The following is a 13,983-nucleotide window of genomic DNA, read 5'->3' as shown; positions in this document are numbered from 1 at the left end:
TCACTTTTACATAAATAAAGATTAATTTTGCTTGGAGAATTTCACAATACCTCTGAGGATAATTAAGGACATAATGGATATCATAAAACCAACTCTAAAAATCACTGCACAGAATGTCGTGAACCTGAATGTTTGAAACTAAAGAAATCCAACCAGGGGCGCCTGCGTGGCTCAGTGGGTAAAGCCTCTGCCTTCGGCTCAGGTTATGATCTCAGGGTCCTGGGATCGAGCCCCCCATTGGGCTCTCTGCTCAGCGGGGAGCCTGCTCCCCCACCCCGCCCTCTGTCTGCCTCTCTGCCTATTGTGGTGTCTCTCTCTCTCTCTCTGTCAAATAAATAAATAAAATCTCTCTTTTTTTTAAAATATTTCATTTATTTATTTGACAGAGATCAGAAGTAGGCAGAGAGGCAGAGAGAGAGAGGAGGAAGCAGGCTCCCTGCAGAGCAGAGAGCCCGATGCGGGGCTCGATCCCAGGACCCTGAGATCATGACCTGAGCCGAAGGCAGAGGCTTTAACCCACTGAGCCACCCAGGAGCCCCAAATAAATAAAATCTTAAAAATAAATAAATAAAATTTAAAAATTAAAAAAAAAAGAAAAGAAAAAAAGAAAGAAATCCAACCAGCTTTGAGGCAACGAGCCAAGCTCATGCTGGGATGAGAGAAAGATCGATTGGTATTTCCTATTCACCTCCACTGTTCAGGTCCCACTTACAAACTGAGTTGACGTGGGACTGGCCCCTGAAAAAGACTGCCCCGCACAGAGAGCTCTGGAGTGGCCCGAGAGAGGCTAAGCTTCCATTCTGCACGTCCACCAGAAGCGCGACGGGCCAAAGCCAGCCGGTCACTGTGCTGGGCAGCTGTGTTTCACGATGGCCTCCTGTGACTTCCCGCTGCCTCACGGGACCAGAAATCACAGTTCAGTGCTCCGCTGATGCCACTGTGGATGCCGCACTCGGACTCGGGCAGGGCCCACAGACTCACCTCCACGCTGGTGGGGCAGCACTCCACGGCGCGGCTGAGCATGATTCTAGCATCTTCGGGCTCCTCGAGCTCAACGGCCGCCTTCCACAAGCGGACGGAGTTTGGAACATGTTCAAGGGCTAGGAAAGGTCCGACAAGAAACCAGGTCACAGAAAAGCAGAAGCAGATGCAGGACGCTCAAGTCCCAGAGGACACTCCGGCCAGCAGGGTCAGAAGACCCCTTCCTTGGCACCGGGCCAGGTTGTCCACCTGCCCTTTATACGGGTCCCCTCACATGTGGGGCAGACACAACCAAGACCAAGGCGGAACACCCTGAATCGTAACCAAGGCGGAGGCACAGCAGGCGACAGGAGGTGACACAGGGGCTGTGCAATGTCTCTGCTCCCACTCAGGCTTGAAACTCAATGTCACAAAACAAAGCCACGCAACCACAAGAAGGCAACCCCCTTCACGTGAAGGCCAGGCAGGTTGTGTGGGAGTGTGTAGAAATCACAGGAAAAGAAAACAGAAGTGGCCCTGGGATATGCATCTCTCCAGGGTGGCGTGCATCGGAGGGCTGGCTGGGCACCAGCTCCTTCACGGTCCCCGAGGTGCACTGTGTGGTGACATCATGCTGACGGCAGCCAAGCAGGTGGATTCCCTTGGTGGCCCAGAGGCAGCCAGCATATGGAGGAACATCAGGGAAGGGGGACAGACACCCCGAAAAGCTACCACTTTCTGCAATCCAGAAACTTCCAAACCTTGGTTTAAGCAACAGAGCCCTTTCTTCACACACAATTCACCAAAAAGCCCCCAAAAGGCAGATAAACACAGAGCTCTGCAACGTGAGCCTTAGGGAGAGCGAGGCCAGGCCCCCTAGTGAGCCCCTGGCGGGGGTGGGCGGACAGAGAACAGCCCAGCTTAGGTCACCATCAGGAAGCCAGAGCACCTCTAAGGCAGACCCCAAAGGGCTCCTATTTCTCAAAAACGCAAGGGCCAAGCATGTGGAAAACAGACCTAAGATTTAATAATGCAGAGCCTGTAGACCCACAAAGTTTCTCGCATGAAATCAGGGACAGAACAGGGCCTCTGAGGACACCTGGATGAAGCCAGGATGTGATACGCCAAGCCTCCCTCTCCGGCCCCAGCAGCTGCCGGGCCTCAGGGCACACGTGGCCCCCACCTGCGCCATGGGGCTGTGCACACGGAGCAGGACCACAAGGGCCACTCGGGGTTCATGGAATCCTCCCAAAGGTGACCCAATGATGCCGCTGAGCCAAGTCCCTGCCCAGAGAATTGTTCCCTAGTCAGTCCCCGGACTAGGCTGATATCCTGGACCCATTCCACCTGGAGGGGCAGGGCCCAGCTCATCCTGGGTTGGCGCCTTCCCTGCCTACAGACCTTAGCCAGCACCACACCCCCATCATGTGTTCAAGAAACTTTCCTCACACAGAAGATGTGCAGCAAAGGGTTCCGGCCAACGGAGGGCCTGGCCTTCCACAGCCCCATCATGTGGAGCCAAGGCCTAGCAGAACAGTAGGACAGCACTGAGCAGTCAGAACACCGCCGGAGAAACACCCTGAAGCAACGGGCCTCGACCTTACAGGACGCCAAAACAAAACAAAACCCTACAGTGGTGGTTCACACAGGTCGGGGAAAAAGCAGTGACACCCAAGCGCTCCCCAGGCCACACAGCAGAACCCAGTGGGAGAGCTGGTTCCCGCCTCTGTGTTGACCTGGGAGCTCTGCTGTCAGGAGGCCTCCTCCCACGGGAAGATTCGCCCCCTGCGGCGCAGAGCCCCGGCGGTGCCACACTGAACGCAGAGGCAGGCGCCCGCCTCTCCGTCTTCTGACGCCAGTGCACCGGCCCTGGCTGGAGAGCGGGGTCTGGACTCTCTGAGGCTGAGCTGCCACGGTGTCCTGGGGGACGAGAGCCCAGAGAGTCCCAAGCACTGGCTCCAGATTCCCACTCCTAAGGGTTAGTTCACACAGTGCAGCAGCCCAAGAAAGCAAGAGCACTGAGGACAGAGCCCGTGCAGGAACAACAGTCTGAGCCCCCGGTCCACGGACAGAGCCCTGATCAGGTAGGGGCTAGCAGAAGGTGCCAACCGCCGGCCCAGGAACGGCCAGAGAAACGAGGGCTCAGGACTGCCCGTGTCCTGCTGCTTCTGCAGACGCGTGTTCCCGACTCCGCCTCTACCTTCCTTCTCTGAGAACACGGGGTTATCAATGGAAGTAAACTCCGGAATTCAGCCTCCAGGGTACAGAACGTGCCCGTGGGACGGAACTTACAGAGTCACTAACTTCACCCAGAGATGGGTATGACACCAAGGAACCTGTGTCTCCACTTTTCCGGAAACAGTGGGAACTCCTGTGCTGGTGACCCCTTGGCAATCCCAGCACTGAAGGTACAGCCCGGTGCTGCCGGCCAACCCAGCGCCGACCCAGCTCGTGCCCAGCGCCGACCCAGAGTCTTTCGGGAGGCAGCTACCATGTTGCAAGGCTACCTGGACAGGGTCCACGCACTGGTGCGGAAGGGGCAGCCCAGATGGGAAGGACCAGTCTGAACCAGATCTACCTGCCAGCAGAGGAGGGGCTCAGCCACGACCTCCAGCCCCCCCCACCCCCGCCCTGGCAGGGAGGACACTCAGGTGCTGTGTGCTCACGGTGACCCAACACCGAGAGCTGCTGGAGGCTGCTATGCTTTGCACACCACAATATGGGGTTTGGAGGTAAAATAACCTCCCTTTTAGAGGACTGTATTAATTACAGAGTAACACAGAGCTTCGTGCCTTATTGTGGTGAGGTGAACTGACAGGAAGCAGCCAATGGTCCAGCCACAGGCCCATGTGTGCCATTATAGGTAAGGACACTGCAGCTCAGAGGTCAGGTTTCCTGCTCAAGGTCACTCGGCCTCTTCAGGTGTCAAACTAGCATCCCAAGCTCAAGTTCTCCCAACAAAGGACTAAGATGTCAGCAGCATCCAACTGAGACCTGGAGCTCACATGCCAGCGACTAAGGGCTGGCAGGGCGTCCTAAGTCACTGCTGGAAGTAGCTGTTTTCACCAAGAACTAAGTGAAGCACTAAATGAGGCAGCACCTGGCTTTGCCCCAGGCACCTGAAAAAAGAATGCTGTTTCTAGAAGTACTCTAAGGACAGGGGCAGGGACAGAGGCTGGCTCGGGGACTCGGGGTTCTTTCTACCTCAACACGGCTCTCTAAGGGAAACAGAGCCAGGACAGCCACTGCCCCAGAGATCTGGGACGTCCTGGAAAAGTCATCACTCAACACTGCTCGCAGCCCCCCTCCGAGCCCACTCCCCTCTCCAAATGTGAAGCCAGCTGGACACGAACCCAGGTAATCTGGTGGTGAAAAAGGCGTGGCCCCAAAGACATGCTGACCATTCATCATGAGACTGTGGCAGGCGAGACTCAGGAGAGCTTTCCTAAATAAATAATGCTAATTACCCAGAATTTAATGTGTTTGTCATTAAAGAACTATTTTTCTGACTGAAAAAAGAGAAGTTGATTTCGTTCCTTTTTAAGATTTTATTAATTTATCTACTCGAGAGAGAGAGAAGGAGGGAGAGAGGAAACAGAGAGGAAGAACGAATCTGAGGCAGACTCCCCACGCACGGCAGGGCTGGACCCCACGATCACGAGATCATGACCTGAGTCAAAACCAGAAGTTGGATGCCCAACTGACCGAGCCATCCAGGTGACCCAATATAAGATGATTTCTATAAACCAAGACCGTGCTAACTTTCTGTTCCTGGCCGCATTTTAAGAGACTGGCTCTGAGTATTTAATGGGTCATAGGGCTGCAATCAGGAAACCAGACCCAGGAGAGAAACACACGCTTGAACGAATGCACACAAGCACACACGGTCAGGGTCACACGCGAGGGGGACTCCGCCTGGCCTCTGTCCAACAAAGAAACCATGTGTGAAAACACGCGCATGGCCAGATGTCATACCCCTCTATTGTTTTACTCAAACACACAACTTACAAACGAGAGCTGAGCCCTCACTGGAAACTGCCCCCTATCCCACACGATGTACCTTATCTGACCCACACCCCAAGTTCAAGCAGAATACGCCATCTGCACAGGTTTCCTCCTCGTCGACCCTCTCCCCCCCATCTGCTCTAGAACGAACTCGAGAGCACCATCTACTACACGGTCCTGGGGACTAGACGTCTGGGGACCACAGCCCCAGAGGCACCTGCCGCTGACGCCGTCCCCACGGAGGCTCACCTTTCCGAAGAACCCGCTTCTTGGCACGAATGTCCGTTTCCAGCTCTGCTGCTCTGATGTAGATCCTAACAGACTGTGGGAGGTGACGGACAGCTTGGGCCACCACAGCTTTGGCTGTGTCCCCAGGCTGCAACCTGGCTGCTTCCAGCCAGACATCTTCACTCTGTGGGGCAAAACAAAGGAACAGGAAGTGGAGGTGCGAGGTGGAGGCTGAGACTGAGCCTCAGGGACGGGGCGGGCTCGTCGGACCATGTTTCCAGGTTTACAATCACACCAAAGCCCGCCAGCTTGGCCTCGCGTACACCTGCACCAGAGACCCCGGTAATGTCACTACTTGGCACTGCGGCTACAGCACCTCTGTGTCCCCAAGTCGGGGAGACACACAACAGCACCATGAGAGAAGCACACAGACTGTGCTTCAGGGTGACAGGTCAACCAATGACAAAACAGAAACCTATCAGCACACGGCTGTGCAATGCCCTGGGAAGTCCTCACTGAGGCCCGATGTCCTGGCATAAGTATTCGGAGAGGGTATCTTCCACTGCCAAGGGCACCCCAGGCTGCACAACAGAGAGGGGCCTTTAGAGGTTATCAGAGCACTTTTCAAAGCTTATCTAGTCACTCTACCTCCCAAAAAAGTGCTGGAATGGTCTCCTAAGACTTACATTAATCTTCACGTTTCTTACATTAGGTGGGCCAGAAAAGCTGACCAATTTAGCCTTCTTGTTAAGGTTATCCTGGCATTAAACTAATCGTAGGTGGGCCTTCACTCTAAGTGAAAGTAAGCAGGAAAAGCCTTTCCCCGCTTTTCCCCCTCTTTCCTCTTGACTGTCGTACTGTCTGCAGTTCCAACACCAAAAGGCAGACAGGCGAGTCTACCTAAGTTCACATCCCACGGGTGTCCCGCCTACTACAGCCACCCAGGGTCCCTCGAGGGGCTGGCACTATGCCGCCTTCCAGGAAAATGCTCTAACTCAGGCCTTACCTTGGGGCACATCTCTGTCCCCTTCATGATGAGGTTTCGCGCTACTTGCAGCTTCCCGGTGACTTCTTCCAGGCGGGCTGATGCAATCCAGGCTGGTGGGTGATGAGGGTTCGTCTCCCGAACAGACTTGAGGAGCAGCCGTGCCTTCTTGATGTCACTGCAAGGGCGAGAAAGCAGACAGGGTCGGCCGCCACACTGCTGAGGACGCGCCCAGCCCCAGAACGCAGGCACCAACATAGCAACTATCAGATCTGATGTTGAAGTGATAGAAGTTAACAGTGGAGGACATGGTTAGCTCAGCATGCACACGGACTCGGACTATCATTCACAACACAGTCAGTACCCACAACGCACACAGAGATAAGTGCAGGATAAACCCACTTCACTGTGTATTTCTTAGAATACCCCCATCCCATTTTGGCTGCTTATCTTTCAAATAAAATCCAACATATTCTAGGCAACCCGAGCCCCGCCCAACCCCACCGGTGCCACAGAGCACTCACTTGATGTCCCCTCCGTGGGTCGGGATCATGGAGTTCAAGTCTGTCAGGTAGCCTTTGGGGTCGACCACAGTCTGCCCACTCACCGAGTCAGACACCTACAACACAGGCCAAGCCAAGGGCATTGCAGAGAGTCAAAGATGCCCAAAACCATGTGTCCAGAGGCCCCAGAACCCTGCCCACAATTCTGATCCCCAGTGAACATAGACACTGTAAAAGTAGGAAAACCGGAACTCAGACAACAGTTTGTGATCACAAATTTCATATCTATAAGACAAAGATATACATTTTAAAAGAAGAAATCATAAAGACCCCACAAAAAATACTTAAGTCTACTTAAAATGAGTGAAACCTAGAAATTATAAAGTAAAAGATTATCAAACAGCAATTCATTATACCATTCCCTCCGGCTGTGAGTCTTAAAATCACCATGATAATAAACTTCAAAAAGCCCACAAACCGAGCATGGGCAGAGAGTGCTCGGCCCTACGGCAACAAGAGGAGGAAGCGGCACAGACTGGGGTGGAAAAGAGAAAGCTCTGTCTGCAGGTAACTGTTGACGTCGAAAACCCGAAGAATCAACATAGAAACGATTTTAGTAAGGCTACAGAACAGAAGGTGGACATAGAAAAGTCATTTTTTAAAAAGATTTTTATTTATTTATTTGACAGACAGAGATCACAAGCAGGCAGAGAGGCAGGCAGAGAGAGAGGGGGAAGCAGGCTCCCCACCGAGCAGAGAGCCCGATGTGGGGCTCGATCCCAGGACCCTGAGATCATGACCTGAGCCGAAGGCAGAGGCCTAACCCACTGAGCCACCCAGGTGCCCCAAAAGCCATTTTCTTATACACCAACAATGAATAAAATGAATCTGAAATTAAAAACACAGTCATCATTTACATTAGCACCAAAAACACGAAATGCTTAACGTATTAATCTAACAAACACATAGGATCTCCACGAGATCTCCAAAACTCTGATCAAAGAAATCAAAGCAGCAGATGAACGAAGAGACGGTCCATGTTCCTGGACAGGAAGACTTCACACCATGAAGATGTCCGTTCTTCCCATCCTCATCTGCAGAGCCCACGCAATCCCAGTAAGATGCCAGCAAGCCATTCTGCGGATAGCGACAAACTGATTCTAGCGCTTCCACAGAGAAACCAAGACCAGCCAGAGGTAAGGCGACCCCGGAGCAGCAGAAAGCCAGAGGGCTACTGCCACCCGACGTCAAGACCTACTGCAGAGCCATGGAGACCAAGACAGCGTGCGTGACGCTGAAACACTAGACAAACACAGCGGTGGGAGAGGAGAGAGCAAGGGGCGCCTGGCCGGCTCAGTCACCAGAGCAGCAGAGGGTGTGAGTCTGCACGGGGACGTAAAGCACCGTTTGCAGAAGAGGCCCTCCTTGCTCTGTCACGTTGCCTCTGCTCCTCTGTCCTAGATCAGTCGACCATATTTCTGGGCTCTGTTCCCGCCCATCCCCGCCCCAAGTAACTTCTGTGCCCAACATGGGGCTTGAACTCAGGACCCTTAGATCAAGAGTCACATGCTCTAGGTATACTGAGCAGTAGCCCTCTGGCTTCTCCCTCTCCAGCTCCCCCTGCTTGTGCTCCCTACCTCGCCATCTCCTTTTGTTTGGCATCAAACAAAATCTTAAAAGAGGGGCGCGTGGGTGGCTCAGAGGGTTAAGCCTCTGCCTTCGGCTCAGGTCATGATCCCAGGGTCCTGGGATCGAGTCCCGCGTCAGGCTCTCTGCTCAGCGGGGAGCCTGCTTCCTCCTCTCTCTCTGCCCGCCTCTCTGCCCACTTGTGATCTCTGTCAAATAAATAAATAAAATCTTTAAAAAAAAATCTTAAAAGAAATGAAGAAGTTCTTTTTTACATTGCACAAACAAGTCTAGAAGAGTAACAGCTATAAAGACACATGCAAAAGAAATGGCAAGTTTTATCAAAACAAACTTAGGAGGGAAATGGGCAGAGCAAATGACCAAAAAAAAGCTTGTCACAGAACTGCCAAAGACTGACTAACATACGAGGAAAGATGCTCGACCTCACCACTAACAAAACCCAAAACGAGCTTGCTTGTTAGAGGGGTGGGGACAGGAGTCTGCCCTCAGATCCATGAGGACAAGAGAAGGGGTGCCCTCAACTCAGCACTTGCAGACTCTGAAATGCCAAGAGACAATTTAGTATTTAAGTGAAAAAAAAAAATCCATTAATTCCACTTTAAAGATACTATAACAATGTTTACTTAAATGATAGAATCACGAGAGGTTCACCAAAATACTGTCATAGCAAAAAAAGTAAAAACCCAAAAAGTCTATCAAAGATTAAATCATGATACCCATAAACAGTGAACTACTTTCCAACTGACAAAGCACATAGCCAGGAACATAAAAACATGCAGTTTTTAAATTTACAAGCTACTCGTTTTTATTATAAAATGTTTGCTCACCATAAAAAATTCAAGTAGAGTAAAAGTTCAATTAAAATGTACAAGTTTCCCACTGCCTCAAACAGTAATGGCTGAATACTACACTACCTTTCCACGTCCAAGTGAAAGCTTTTCTTAAAGTAATTCATCACGAAGCTCCCACTGCACACCCGCTTCATGCCCTAGTGGTGTGAGTAAGCAGCCCTGGGAATCCCGGAAGTGTGTGCAAAGGCATCTCGTGTGCACGCAGAGCTCACGCACACGGCCACCACTGGCGGTCCAGCGTACGAGCACTCTTGTTCCCCGTTTCTCTGTCTGACCTTACAGGGCTTTCTACTGCACACGAGTTTTTAACTTGTATCCAAAACAATTTTTTTTTTTAAGATTTATTTATTTGACAGACAGAGACCACAAGTAGGCAGAGAGGCAGGCAGAGAGAGAGAGAGAGAGAGGGAAGCAGGCTCCCTGCCGAGCAGAGAGCCTGATGCGGGACTCGATCCCAGGACCCTGAGATCACTACCCGAGCCGAAGGCAGCGGCTTAACGCACTGAGCTACCCAGGCGCCCTATCCGAAGCAAATGTTAAAGTCTTTGGCTTCATGGCTTCTGGTGTGCATGTCATAATTAGAAAGGGTCTTCTAGAGAACTGAACTATTCATTCAAGTGCAGGCAGAAGTTACGTGCACCTAACGTTTTTTACTGGAGTATAATTAGCGTACAATGAACAATGGTTCGACAGCTTCATACACATCACTCGGTGTTCGCCCCATAGCGCGGTCACCACACATCACGTTGCGGACCATACTCCCTACACTGCCCTTTTCATCTCCCTGACGGCTCTGTAAGCGGAGGTTAGTACTTTCTAACCCGCTTCCAAACGCCCCCCACCACCTGGGCAACCACCCATCTGTTCTCTGTGTTGCAGAGTCTGGTTTTCGGTTGGTGGATTTCTTCATCAATCACGTCATATGGTACTTGACTTTTTCTGACCGTTTCACTCTAACACCTTCTGGGCCCGCCCATACTGCTGTAAATGACAAGATCTCACTCTTTCCTATGGCTGAGAGACAGTCCACGGTGGACGCACACGCGCACTTGATTTCTGCGTCAAGGCCGGAAGGACTAAGCTTCAGCAACAGCGGGCCCGCGGCCTGTCCTCAGCGCCTTCACTCAGCCTGCCTGCCAGGCTGCCCTCTGTCAGCGGCAACAGTCCTCAAGCCCCAAGAGGGGGGCGGGAGTGCCACACGGGCCACACCGCACCCATGTAGGAGCTGGGGGCGGACACACACACCCGTCTGCATGCGGGGTCCTGCCGATCTTTACGATGGGACAAGAAACGACATCATCACAGGTCTGCTATCTTGTGATAAAGGACTTGGAAAGATGGATTTTCCACTGACAAAAGATCAGTTTTACCATCAGAAAACGTCCTACTTTGCAGGATGATGTCACGTGACAGGACCCACCTGGCTCAGCCTCATGTCCATCAGCGTGTTCCGTGCTTGGCCTATCTTCCTCATGTCCAGGTCACCGGTGCCAGGCGTCATCAATCCAGGTGTCATCCCACCGGGGTATGGAGTGTTCAGTCCGCCTGGATAGGGTGTATTAAGACCTCCAAATTGCTGGGGGTGGGAGCGGAGGACAAAAAACACTGGATTGCATCTTCATGCAGAAGAATCCTATCAACTCTGCCATCTTTCCATGGTAGCCTGACAGACCTGGGGCCGCACAGTCTCCACACAGCCCAGCTTCTCAACTACAGACACACTCACTCTACCACCACCCATGGCTCCCACTACCACCCACCTAACCAAACTAAAGACCTATTTGCCTCCTCTTCCGATGCTCACAGTTTGTCGGGGATCCACTGAAGTATGGTTCTCTCCAGTCTGCAAATGTTTGGCAAAGAAACTGTCGGGAACAGGAGTCAGCTTCTCATAGCGCGGGTTCCGCTGACGCTTGTTTCTAGCATCGCCGACCTCAGGAATGCTCAGCCACTCTTCTTCTGTGACTTCTGCTAACTTCCTCTGGAAACATTTGCCCCCCCAAAACATTTATTCTCTGGCAAGATTTCATATGCACAAGAAAAACTATGCTCTCCTTGACCCCTAACCTCCAAACTGTCATGGTTTAGAAAGAATTTTGATGCAGAAATGATCTACTTCACTTCGAAATTCAATTTGTTGGATCTGCTCTACTTCATTCAAATGTAAACTGTTCTGTCAAAGCCCAGAAGATACAGTGCGGAAAACTTTATGTACAAATAGAGTTAAAGTTACTAAGAAAGTAAGTTCAAATGTCTCATTTTTTTTCAGTGGAGGGAGAAGGGACATTCTTTGCACACATAACACAAAGTTAAACACACAAAGGCAGGAACCTTCCTCTGCCATCTGAATTTAATAAAGACCAAAAAAGCAAAGTTAGTAAAGTCTCATCAATTCTACCCAATTCTCTGCTGAGTAGGTTAGGTGCATGCTATCCATCCACCTACTTTGAGGTCTGAGAACTGCTGTTGGATTTTGGGGCGTTCCATACGGTATTTCTCAATTTCTTCTTTCTCCCTTTGCTCCCTAGGAAGTAAAATGTGTGTGTGCGTTAGAGATACTGGAAATCCATTCTAAGAAAAAGTCATTTCATTACATGTAATTAAATCACCAGAAGCGCAGCCCCGCGCACTCAGCAGCTGTGTCGGAGGCAGCGAGACGCACATCCACAACCACACTTACTCGGTCATCCACCAAACGGAAGCAGGCGGAGACTCACTAAAACAAAAACAAGCTGTCTTACTCTGATACACATACTTGGATTTGAACATGAGTGTATTTATAGCTTTAAACTTCTACAAAATTCCAAAGGTAGGGCCACCTTATGAAGATTCCGGAAAGCCGACCCTCTGCCCCAGCTGCCCATCTGACTTTCTGCCTGTCACTGCCTCTGCCGCTTCCAAACAGTCTGTGTGCCTCTCCAGACAGCTCTCTGCTTCTCGTGCCGAACTAACGGGCTATCTCATCACCCCCGCGACTGGTCTTCAGGGATGGAGAGCTACTGTGTTCTGGTGATAGAGGACCAGGTCTACGCACTCACAGGAAATCTGTGGGTTACTGTGACCTATACAGCTAATGGTTCCTAACATTAAGATTTACGTTTTCTCCCATAAGGTAAAAGGAAAATACCAGGAATATGAACATACTGGGACGAATGACGTGCTTGGAGAAGATAAACACCGCTCCGGGAGCTGAGGTTACAGCAATAAACAAACTTGCTAAACCTCAGGGGCCCCTGGGTGGCTCAATCAGTTAAATGTCTGCCTTTGGCTCAGGTCACGATCTCAGAGTCCTGGAACCGGGCCTGTGTCGGCCTCCCTGCTCGCCGGGCAGTCCGCTTCTCCCTCTCCCTCTGCCCCACCCCTCAACCCTCACTTCTGCACGTGCTCTCTTGCTCAAATAAGTAAGTAAATAAAATCTTTTTAAAAAATCGTTGCTAGACCAAAGTTCAGTGCAAGACGCCCACCTGAGAGCCCCACAGCTAAACATGAGCACCGCGAATAGTCTTCTCTTAAGCAGGCCCCCAAAGACAGAGGACGCCTGCCCCCTCCAGCTCACTACAGTCTGTCCCCACCAGCCCAGCCTAAATCCGCACAGGTGTGTCCCAACATGGATCTGTGGAATGACATTCTCAAGACATAAGCCCTGCCTGCGAGGATTTACATATTCATTTGTCATCTTCACTGAACTTCCTAATTACTTAATACACATTAACCAAGACTACTACACCCATCTCAAAGAAGACAGTAATCCTCACTTGTGGTCAGAATAATCCTCCAAATTCCATCCCTTTCTGGAAAGCCACAGAAATCTTAAGCTCTCCACTCTAGTACCTAAGATTACTCTCCAGTAGCCTGGTGTTTCTCCAAGTGAGGCTGCCACAAACCGAGATCCAGGTTGCCTGAGAGCTGAGCAGACACACATACTATGCAACTTTGTCCATGTCTGAAATATACCAAAGCAAGACTATCTTTTAAAGTTGGATAAATATAGGGGTATCCGGCTGGCTCATCAGGAGAACATGTAACTCTTGATCTCAGGGATGGAAGTTTGAGCCCCACAGGTGTATAGATTACTTAAAAGTAAAATGATTGGGGCGCCTGGGTGGCTCAGTGGGTTAAAGCCTTTGCCTTCGGCTCAGGTCATGATCCCAGGGTCCTGGGATGGAGTCCCACATCGGGCTCTCCGCTCAGCGGGGAGCCTGCTTCCTCCCCACCCCCACCGCCTGCCTCTCTGCCTACTTGTAATCTCTGTCTGTCAAATAAATAAATAAAATCTTTTAAAAAATATAATAAAATAAAATAATTATGAGGCGCCTGGGTGGCTCAGTGGTTAAGCATCTGCCTTTGGCTCAGGTCATGATCCCAGGGTCCGGGCATCGAGCCCCACATCAGGCTCCCTGCTCAGCGGAAAGCCTGCTTCCCCCTCTCCTGCTCCCCTGTTGGTGCTTTCTCTCTCGCTGTCTCTCTGTCAAATAAATAAATAAAATATTAAGAATAAAAAAGAATAAAATCTTTACAAATAAATAGTCAGGGGCACCTGGGTGGCTCAGTCAGTTAACTGTCTGGCTCTTGATTTCAGCGCAGGTCTTGATCTCAGGGGTGTAAGTTTGAGCCCCATACTGGGCTCCATGCTGGGTGTGGAGCCCACTTAAAATAAAATAAGATAAGGGGCGCCTGGGTGGCTCAGTGGTTTGGGCTGCTGCCTTCGGCTCGGGTCATGATCTCAGGGTCCTGGGATCGAGCCCCGCATCGGGCTCTCTGCTCCACAGGAAGCCTGCTTCCCTCTTTCTCTCTCTCTCTCTCT

At 51.1% G+C, this 13,983-nt stretch overlaps 1 protein-coding gene across 1 annotated transcript in view; it reads right to left on the bottom strand.

Moving 5' to 3' along the window:
* PRPF6 (pre-mRNA processing factor 6) overlaps nucleotides 1-13,983 on the bottom strand; it is a 39,340-nt gene that overhangs the window by 21,223 nt on the left and 4,134 nt on the right. The window contains exons 4-10 of the mRNA XM_059407464.1: nucleotides 11,625-11,703; nucleotides 10,984-11,160; nucleotides 10,600-10,755; nucleotides 6,703-6,797; nucleotides 6,200-6,356; nucleotides 5,215-5,377; nucleotides 982-1,100 (exon numbers count right to left, since the gene is read on the bottom strand). Of these exons, the coding sequence (XP_059263447.1) occupies nucleotides 982-1,100; nucleotides 5,215-5,377; nucleotides 6,200-6,356; nucleotides 6,703-6,797; nucleotides 10,600-10,755; nucleotides 10,984-11,160; nucleotides 11,625-11,703 (946 nt within the window). The remainder of the gene's footprint in view (nucleotides 1-981; nucleotides 1,101-5,214; nucleotides 5,378-6,199; nucleotides 6,357-6,702; nucleotides 6,798-10,599; nucleotides 10,756-10,983; nucleotides 11,161-11,624; nucleotides 11,704-13,983) is intronic.

This window comes from Mustela nigripes, chromosome 7 (assembly GCF_022355385.1).
Source record: "Mustela nigripes isolate SB6536 chromosome 7, MUSNIG.SB6536, whole genome shotgun sequence".
Lineage (NCBI taxonomy): Eukaryota > Metazoa > Chordata > Mammalia > Carnivora > Mustelidae > Mustela > Mustela nigripes.
Note: the sequence above shows the minus strand (reverse complement) of the source record. Positions and strands in the feature narration are given on the sequence as shown.